Raw genomic sequence first — 10,202 nt, 5'->3', positions numbered from 1 at the left:
ATGCTCACTTTTCCAAGTTCATTATTTTCAGTAAGTAAAGACTCCATCTTAGCACTGGCTTCTTCTTACTTCACACATTTCTGGAAGATTGTATTAGTCTGCTAGAGCTGTCATAACAAAATATCATCAACTGGGTGGCTTAGACATCAAACATTTATTTTCTCACTGTTTTGGAGGCTGGGAAAGTCCAGGATCAAAGTTCTGGCCAATTTGGTTTCTGGTGAGAACTCTCTTCCTGGCCTGCAGAGGGCTGCCTTCTCGCGATGTCTTTACATCCCTTTCTTTGGTGCATGCAAAGAGAGAGAAAACAACTTTCTGGTGTCTCTTCTTCTTCTTCTTCTTCTTGTTCTTCTTCTTCTTCTTCTTCTTTTAATATTTTATTTATTTGGCACAGAGAGAGAGAGATCACAAGCAGGGGGAGCGGCAGAGGGAGATGGAGAAGCAGGCTTCCCGCCGAGCAGGGAGCCGGATGCGGGGCTTGATCCCAGGTCCCTGGGATCATGACCTGAGCTGAAGGCATACACTTAACGACTGAGCCACCCAGGCGCCCCTGGTTTCTCTTCTTATAAAGCCACTAATCCTATCATATCAGGGCCCTACTCTTATGACTTCATTTGACCTTAATTATTTCCTTAGAGGTCCCATCTCCAAACACAGCCACACAGGGGTTGGGGTTTGTGCGAATGAATTTGGAGGGGGCACATATATTCAATCCTTAACAAAGCTCAGTCTCCCCTCTCCTCTAATCTGGAGGATTTCCTTTACTGGCTAGGTAACTTTAGTTAAGGAAGCCAGCGATCCAGGCAGGAGAAAGAAGAGCCAATGAAAATGAGAGAGAAATAACTGTCAAAAAGCTAAGACTTACTAGTGACTCCCTGAAGGGAATGAGAGTCCAAAACTTTTTACTTATTTATTTGAGAGAGCGAGAGGCAGAGGGAGAGGAAGACAGAATCTCCATCAGACTCCCTGCTGAGCTTGGAGCTTGACACAGGGCCCAATCTCACAACCCTGAGATCATGACATGAGCCCCAAAACCTAGAGTCGGAAGCTTAACTGACCAAGCCACCCAGGTGCGCTGAGTCAAAAACTACTTAAGGCCCTCTAGGATGTGGCCCTGTCCATCAAGGCAGTTTTATTTCTTATTATTCCTGCTCCAGGTCTACCACTTACTAGCTGTAATAACTTGAGCCAGTGACTTAAACCTGTCTTTGCCTCGGTGTCCTCATCTGTAATAGAATCCCACAGGGTTATTGTAAGGAGGAAATGAGAATGCATGTCAAGAGCTAGCACAGGGCCTGACATGTAGTAAGTTCTCAAGAAACAATAGCTACATACAGTTACACTCCCTGATCTCCCATTCTAGCCAGGCTGCACATCTTCATTCCAGAATCCAAGTGCCTGCTCATGTTGTTACTTCTGCTTGGAATGCCCTCTCTGGTCTCCTCCACCTACATGCTTCAACATTCTAGCCAGGCCCTACTTTCTCCACAAGGCTTTCTCTGTACTGATATGACATTTTCCACCCATTCAACTCATCCTGATTAAGTAACAATGTTGCTTTGGTAGTTACCCATCTTATACCTTTAAGCCTACTCCCCCATGGAGAAAGCAGCTTCTTAATATTTTGTGTGTTTTTCATGCCTAATACAGTGCTACACTCTAGATGTTCAGTAAAGTCGGCTTGAAGAGAGGAAGGGGGGAAAAAGTCTGGATTCGGGGGGTTAAAAAGGTCAACTGAACCTTGAAGCAGTGGTTCTCAACTCTGGTTTCCCAGTATGCAGAGAGGTCTTGCCAAGATTATCACAAAATACTCTGTAAATTCTCAAAACAAGATCACTTTTAATTAGACTTTAGTTCTAAAGCAAGCCCAACTCTTTCACACAGCACCTTCTGAAGGAGTGTTATGAAATCCAACAAGTATAGGGGCAATGCAAACCCCAAAATATTTGGGAACCATGGATAAATCCTGCTTCTAGTGGAGTGGTGAGGAGAGAAGCAGACAAAGAGCAGAAATCTGCAAAAGCAGTGAGAAATGGGAGCAGAGTATAGAACACATTTGACCGAGTGCCTATCCCACATTGGGCACAGACAGACACTGATCTTGTCAACAATCCTCTTGGGGTGGCATCACTATCTGCAGGTCTGCCTGACTTGCAGGCCATGCTCTGGGAAAGATCCACAGCTTGGATTATGAGATCAGGAAAGGGGAAGGGAGGTGGCAACAGGTACCTGGTACAGATTGAAGGAGATGGTGGGTGGAAGGACACTAAAGGTAAACTTATTCCGCTTCCAATCTTCGCCTTTATCAAGCACTTCCTGGAACCCTAAGTATGCGTTCACCTCCAGACATTGAACTCAAGGGTCACAAGGTGCAACTTGGAGGTGCTCAGAATCTGGCTATGACTCTACCTCCAGCTTCTGGGAGCCACAAAGCTAAACCAGGCACGAGGGATGCAAAAATGCCAGGCTTGGATGGGTTTTCACAAGGAGAGGCGTGTGGGCTCCTCACCAGCCCTTGACAGCCGTGGCTCAGCCCTGGCAGCTTACCAAGCCCCACCCACCATCTCTCACCTCCTGAGATAAGGCTCCTCTGCGCAGGTCCAGTCCACCCATCCCTGAAGTATATAGTTATCTCTTTCCTTTGGTCTGGAAGAGAACTGATCCTGAAGGCCACCAGAGGGCGGTGTATAGCAGGGCCCCTGTGGACTGAAACTGCACAGCTGCTAACAGGCAAGGGCTGGCTCCTTGGTGGTACCACCAAACCCGTCCATCTCTCTCTGAGCCCAGACATTCCCCTTCCACTGAAGTTCAACTTCCTCTGAGCTTCCATTCTAACTCAGGGGCACCTGACTCTCTGAGTTCCTGCCTGTCTGCTGCATTGGAACCTGAAGGTTCCAGGAATACCCAGGCCAGGGATGCAGAGCCAGGAGAATGGAAGAGGGAAGAGGGGGGTGGGGTGGTGGAGGAAGCCAGTAGAAACAACAACTAGGACAGGCGATCAAGAAGAGGACTCCAGTTGTAATGCCTATATGCCCTTGCTTGGAGAGCCTACCCATCCCCCCCTAAACACACACACCAGGGTTTGAAGCTGTTCTCTGTCCACAGCCCTTCAGGAGAGATAGGTTCCCACCCTCTGTTCCTGTTCTTTCTCTTGACCAAGAGTGTGTGGGCACTATCATTATAAATTAGCTAGGGATTCTCAAGGGTCATCAGTTGGTCCAGTGACATCCCAGAATAAAACATCACCCCCATTCAGACCCTGACACCAGGGTAGGATGGGAACTAGGCTGATTCATGGCCTTCACGGAGGGCCCAGGATGGTAGGCTAACAATCAGGGAGCAGAATTCTCCGAGTATCAGTAATGCAATGGCCTGAGACCTCGCTGGAGCCTCTATAAACGAGAAAGGACACGCGAGGACCCTCTTGCTCCTTCAACAACCCTGGCCCCTCCAACATTCCGCATACAACCATGCAGGCAGAATGCTGGTCCTCTCTGGGTGGGGGAAGGGACCAGCGGCCTAGAAAAGGGCACGACTCTTCTGGTCTCCGTTGCTGATCAATTGGGATGCCCCCTCTGAGGGGAGGAAGCAGGCAGGAAGACCTGCTGGGCAAGCAGGGAGGGGACGGAAGTAAAGTACTGACCCAGAGTTGGTCCCCTTCTCCCCTCCTCTGGAGGTGAATCCCCCTCGGAATAGAGATGTTTTCCAATAAGCTCCTGCAAGCCTTCCCTTTATTAGCCCGCTTGTAGGAAAATGTCAGACGTCAGATTGGCTGGCTGTGTTAAACAGTGTTAACGCCGTGCCCTGGCCCCTCACCTTGCCAGGCGGGGCAAGCAGATCATTATATTACAATTTATAAATAGAAAATAAAATAAAATAACCGGGTGGGGCTGAGGCACTCGGGAAGAAGACGCCAAATAGTTCTCGTCAAGGAGTATCCACCGTCAACCCCATCACCCTAGGACCAGGGATCTCCTCTCAGGTGGAGGTTGCCCCTGAACCAAGCAGTCCAGTCTCGCCTCCATTTTCCTCCCTGTCCCCTCCCTCCACCTCGAGTCAGCATCCTCTGCTACCCACATGCCCAGATCTCAGCCCGCACGCCCGGGTTTCAGCAGGCGTCTCGAGGTTTCTATGTCCGCCGCACTCAGCCCAGGAGCTCCTCTGCCAAGCGATAGAGGAACCGAGAGTACCAGTGCATGCCCGTCGGCTGGACCGCCCCGCCCGGAAGCAGCGCCCCCAGCGCGTGTAGCAGGCGCAAAGGAGCGAAGGCGCGGTGCGCCCACTGGTGACTCTCCAGAACCGCGTAGCACGAGGCCAGGACGTCGTTGACCAGCAGCGTCCCGTGCGCTGTGAGCGGCGCGAACACGCCCACGGCTTCCTCGCGCGCCACGCGGGCCACGCGCGCCGGCCGAAGCGCGTCCCCGCCGGGCGCCAGCACCGAGTCCCCCGCGCGCAGCCGGCGCGCGAACACCGGTGCAAAGTCGCCTGGCGCGGGCGCTGGCCCTCGAGCAGCGAACACCAGGTGCCAGGGCGTGAGCAACAGCTTGCGCGGGGGCCGCTCGGTCTCCACAGCCACGAAAGAGGCCCGGCGCTGCAAGTCCCGGTCCAGGAAGAGCAGAACGGGCGTGGGCACCACCCGGCCTGCCGCGTCTGCCGCCAACACCCAGTCTCCGCGGTGCAGTTCCCGAAGCCCCTTCCGCTCGCCGCTCCGCAGGCGCACCGTGGCATTTCCCGGAAAGCAGCCGCCTGCCCTGACGGCCAGTGAGTTATCTGCAGGGAACAAGCACAGCGATGACTGAACCAAGACCAGCGGTTCCAGGACGTTGGTACAGATTCTCAAAGATGTGGGTCAAGCCCAGAGCAGACCTCGCCAGTCCTGGGACATGTAATTTCCCACGGATCTGGCCCCAACCTGGGCAGAAATGGAAGGATGGTTTACAACACCAACGCCCACTTGGTCTCCCCTAGGGTCGCACCAGAGCTGTGCAGCCTCAGTTTCCTGGAAAGAGCCCCCTTTGGGCGGACCTCGCCACCCATCCCCTACTGTACCGGCTTTGACCGACACGTGGACGTGGTTGCGGGACTCGTAGTAGACCCAGTCGAAGCCGGCTTCCACTGCCAGGCGCGCCAGCAACCCATACTTATTGCGGTCGCGGTCGGACGTGGTGATGTCCAAGGCACGACCTTCGTAGTGGAGTGAGTCCTGAGCGTGGTGGCCGTCCTCGTCCCAGCCCTCGGTCACCCGCAGGCGCACTCCGGGCCACATGTTCATCACGGCAATGGCCAACGCGTTCACCCGCTCCTTACAGCGCTGGCGGGAAATAAAGGAATCAGTCTTCTCACTACCACTCCCACCGCAGGGGCAAAAGGGACCTGGAAGGGAGGGTCGATTCTTCTTTGTTTTCCTGGCCCCACACCACTCCCTCCCAGCTTTTGAATGTCCTGGGGAAGTGAGAATCCGAAGAGGTGTAGTCGCCAATATGCACTCTCTTTCCAGAGCGTTGTGGGAGAACTGTGGGGTCACCTCAGAGATTAAGAGGGGGTGCCCATACCTAACTCTTTCCCCTCTTTCGACGCCCACCCCTCACTCGTTTTGGGACCTCGGCTCAACCTGGAAGCGGCCAAGAGTTGAGAGGGTGGGGGGAAGCTCTGTCAGGGAGGGGTTGAGCAGCCTGGCTCCCCGAGAGGAGCCCCTGTTTGAGCCTGGCCCCCGCCCCAAGCCCGGGCTGCCCTCCCTCCGCCTGATTCATCTTTTGTTTCGTTGCCTTCCCTGGCACCGGGCATCGCTTCCTTCCTTCCTTCCTCCTCCTCCTCCTTTTGGCCCCTAGCATTAACCCCTTCGTGGTGCGAGTGCCCCCCACAAAGGTGCCCAAGCGGAGCCGTGCGGGATCAAGGCTGCTGGAAAAAGGGTTTGGGTGGCGGGGGCTGCGCGAAGTACAATGGCCATTCTCCGGGATGACTTAACCGAGCGAGAATCCCGGGCCGAGGCCGGGGACTCGCCGGGAGAAGCGGACTCAGCAGCTCCATCCACAAAGGCGCTTTTCAGCCGCCCCGGCTCCGGGAGAGGAAAGGGCAGAAAGCCGCGCCCCCCATCCCCGCTCCTGCCCGCCGGGCCCCCTCCCCCAGCGCGACCAGCCCTCCCAATTCCAGCTCAGGCTCTGCCAGCCCTGAGCCCCGGTCTCTCCATCTCTGTTCCAGATGCAGCCCAGAAAGGCGTGGGAGTAGCACCTGAGATTAATGGGAGCTGCCCTTGCGCGGAACTGGGGGGCCCCCTGCAGGGTGGGAGTGGAGAGGAGGAAAAGCAGCGGTGGCTGGAAGCCTGCACCCGGGGGAGTGAGAGCACGGTTATCTGGGCGGCTCTAGTCTGGGAGCCGGAGACCTTGGCGCGCACCATAGCACCGAAGCGGCGGGAGGAGGCGCAGAGAAGACAGTTTCCTTTTCTTCTCCCCGCTCCGACCTCTCACCTCAGACTTGGCTTTCTCCTAAGTGCCATAGGGGCACTTTCCTCCTTCCCTTCTTCCCGAGTTTTCTATATCTCCGCAGGGTTGGAGAGGAGGGGAGGGGAAGACAGGAAAAGTGGTAACTCCTTCCAACTTTTTGTCGTTGTGTCCCCTAAGGAGGCCCTGAGGCCTTGACCTGCGGGGGCAGCAGCCCAGTGCAGAGCCAACTCAATGGAGGCCTTTTGCAGCCAGGGTGTGGGAGATAAGCAGGACCGAGGGGTTCCCAGGCCTTGCCGGAGCCCCTCCTGGGCCTGTCCCTTGTTCTGGCCCCTCTGGTGCAGGTGCCAGCCAGGGGAAAGGGCCACAATATACCATGACCAAGGAGTGTCCCCGTCCCAATCTCTGAGTAGTAGTAGAAGGAATTCTTTCTCCCCTGGACAGGTTTTCCTAACAAAGTAACCTGGAAAACTATGGCAATTAATCGGAGGAAATCCGTACCCCTCCCTCTCCCCCCACCTCCCCACTCCATACACAATTAGGTGGTGTAATGGAAAGTGTATAGACTTAGAATCAGGAGTCCTGAATTCTAGTCCCAGCCATGCCACTAATTAGTTTTAAGACTTTGATTAAATCACTTTTCCTCTTGGGGCCCAGCTCTCAGCTGCAAAATTGAAGGGAGGAGGTGGAAGAATGTGATTTCCAAGTTTCCTTCCAGGTCTGACATTTGAGGTCACTGGCCAGAGGTGGTCCTTCACTCCCAAGGCATTGCTCACCTTATCCTAGGTCAGTTAGGTTCCAGTCTGCAGCAGATGCTTGACACATGCTAGTTGAATTTAATTCTTTAATTCCAAGGGAAGCTCCTGAGCTAAGCTGAGCATGAGGGATGCGGGAACACTTTGATTCTCAGGTGGGCCCATCTGTTCTTCCCATTGAGAACTACTTTTCACCCAAAACAGTCATTTAGACTCTAGAATAGTTTTGCCTTGGTTCTAGGATGCCTCCCCCATGCTGAAGACAATTCCTGCCCAGCCCCTTCTCAGGTAGATGGCCTGGTGACCTAACCCTTGGCCACCCCTTTCCCAGCCTCCTTCAATCTCTTTAGCCCACAGATCTTTTCCACAATCAGGTCAGGAGCCAGGCTAAGGGTAGAGCTTTCTGTCTGCTGCCTAGCCAGCTCCTGGCCCCCAGCTCACCCCAGCCCTTCCTGCCTGGCTCGGTAGCTGACCCCCGGTCCACGCCTCAGCCATTTCCCGTCTCGCCTGCCGCCATCCTCTTTTCCCCGCCCTCGCTGTGTCTCCCAGCTTCACTCTCACTAGTCCCTCCTCCCCTCCCCATTCCAGCTTCTCCCTGTTGGGATCCCTCCTGATCACTTAGCCCAGTGAGCACAGGTTTGGGTTTTTTGGCGGGGGGGGGGGCGGTGGAAGGGTAGGGAGAGGAGATCTTTGAGATTAAGGTCTCTATGGATGAAACCCAGCTTACCCTCCCAGGCTGCCACAGGAGTTGGCAATGCCCTGGCACAGGTGGGGAGAAGTCCTCCTTACCTCGGTCATCAGGCGGTCTGCACCACTGTTCTCCTCATCCTTGAAGATGATGTCCGGGTTGTAGTTGGGCACCAGGTCCCGGAAGCGCTCCGAGCCCCTTGCCACTCTCCCCTCGGCAGGCCCACTGGCGCCCAGGGTCCGCTCGGGCACACTGGGCACAAATTGCTTGTAGAGCAGCGGCACGAGCTGCTTGCGCACGTAGCGGCGCCGGCCAACCGGCCCCCGGCCCGGCCCGCAACTCTGGGCGGGCAGCGCCAGAAGTGCCAAGCAGCACAGGGGCATCAGCCTGGCCGGCAGCGCCATGGATGCAGAGGGCTCGGACCAAAGGGTACGTTGTCCTCACCAGCCCGCCCGTCAGTTGGGCATTTCCCCAGGCACCACAGAGCGCAGCAGGCAGAGCTGCCCCCAGAGTGCCCTAGAGCTCTCGTGGCTCTGCGCACCTGGCTGCCGCCAGCTCTGCCTACATGCCCCCGGGGGGTCTGGAACCTGCTACTGACGGCCCATCATAGCAGGGAAGGGGGGTCGTGGGTGAGTGCCAGCCCAGCCTGGCTCTGCTGCCCGGCTCCGGCGCTGCCAGAACACCCCGGCTCCGCCTTAAGTGGCCCCTGGCCCCGCCCCCCGCCCTTCTCCCAGGACCGTCCCGCCCCCTCCCACCGGGGCGGGGGCTCTAGCCGGTCACCGCTGGTCCATTTCGCGACTGAAGCGTGTCCCATCCTGGAAACCAGGCAGGCACCTGTCTAAGAAATCCTAGGAGCTTTTCAGTCTTAAGCTGCCTGGATAAGCATCCTTCTACTTCCAAGCCTAAGCTTGGCACCAAACCACCCTCCTCTGATACTTGAATTGGATCTTTACTCTCCCAAAGCCTATCCTGGCAGGCCATTGTCCTCTGCTATCATCCAGGAAGTATGGGTTCCAGTTTCTACCCAAGGCCAGCCAAGCCCTTTGGGCATACAACCAGAGACTTTCTTCTCTGTGGTCCTCCCCAAACTTCCCCCACTTTCATCTCTCCTCCTTGACAGTAGTAGCCTGGGCTGGAAGGGGTGGGTACCAGGGGACCATTTTCTTTGGTAACTTTGCAGCCTTCTGCTGAGAGCTTCCCCCAGAATCAGGGATAGATCTCTGTAGTTATAATTTGGTTCTGGACTTCTAACTTCTGCCTCCTGTCTCGTCCTTGCCAGACACCCACCCAATGGCTGCTTCTTTTCAAATGCGTAACTTGTCAGTTGGAAGCTGCTGGAGGGCAGAGGGTACTTAAAGTCATAGTCTTTTAACAGGCTAATGGTCGCTTCCCTTTACCTTCCATCTAGGCACCTCTCTAGCTTTGTCCCTCTCTGAACCCCTTGGGGCTCTGCTTCCAACCACTCAGGTCTCATCTCAGAGGCTTTGAGCCTGCAACACTTCACCCACCAATCTATTATTGTTTAGAAATCACTTTCTTGGGGCACCTTGGTGGCTCAGTCGGTTAAGCGTCTGCCTTCGGCTCAGGTCATAATCCCAAGGTCCTGGGATCGAGCAGTACACTGGGCTCCCTGCTCCAAGTGGGGCTGCTTCTCCCTCTCCCTTTGCCTGCCACTTCCTCTGCTTGTGCTGTCAAATAAAATCTTAAAAAAAAAAAAATCACTTTCTCTAAGAAGCCTTCCCTGATGTCCTGACACTGCCCACCTGTTTCCCTGAGAACCAGTAATTAACTGCCAACCATGTGGTATTAGAATTATGTCACCCTTACTAGACAAAGCAATTCTTAAATACAAAACTGTTTACCATGAATCCCCATGGCTAAGTGCCTGGCCTATAGTAGGGTACTCAGCGAAGTATTTGTGGCATCCACACTTCCTTTTGGTGTTCAATAATCCCCCCTCCCTCAGCTCCATGGATAGCACTTATAGCAACTTTGTGTACATTAGAAAAAAGTGTTCCTTCCTCAAGACACCTAACTGCCATTTGCAAGAAAATAGTCGTAGTAACTATATAGTAACAAGGTGAAGGGTGCTCCCTAGAAGTTGCACAATGCACAATCTGTGTCACCTTGAGCAGAAACTTTGTCCCTACCCCCAACACAGCAGGAGTGCCTGCACAGCATTCTAGGCACTGATAGCTTCTGGAAAGACGGAGTTATGTTCTTTTCTGAGAATCACAAACCCATGTCAGTCAGCCTTCCTTCACTTTAGGTCAAACCCAAGTTAGGGAGGACAGGGCTGAGGATGTTGTGTGCATACAGAAG

At 54.6% G+C, this 10,202-nt stretch overlaps 1 protein-coding gene across 1 annotated transcript; it reads right to left on the bottom strand.

Annotated features, from left to right (window-relative positions):
• Positions 1-517: 517 nt before the first annotated feature.
• On the bottom strand, positions 518-9,444 carry DHH (desert hedgehog signaling molecule). Its single transcript, XM_035002746.1, has 3 exons — positions 7,982-9,444; positions 5,050-5,311; positions 518-4,770 (listed from the first exon to the last, which is right to left on the bottom strand). The coding sequence occupies exons 1-3, from the start codon at positions 8,282-8,284 to the stop codon at positions 4,145-4,147; spliced, it is 1,191 nt and encodes a 396-aa protein (XP_034858637.1). The 5' UTR covers positions 8,285-9,444; the 3' UTR covers positions 518-4,144.
• Positions 9,445-10,202: the final 758 nt, after the last annotated feature.

The sequence above is a fragment of the Mirounga leonina genome, unplaced genomic scaffold (genome assembly GCF_011800145.1).
Source record: "Mirounga leonina isolate KUSES-001 unplaced genomic scaffold, KU_Mleo_1.0 Mir_126, whole genome shotgun sequence".
NCBI classification, from domain to species: domain Eukaryota; kingdom Metazoa; phylum Chordata; class Mammalia; order Carnivora; family Phocidae; genus Mirounga; species Mirounga leonina.
Note: the sequence above shows the minus strand (reverse complement) of the source record. Positions and strands in the feature narration are given on the sequence as shown.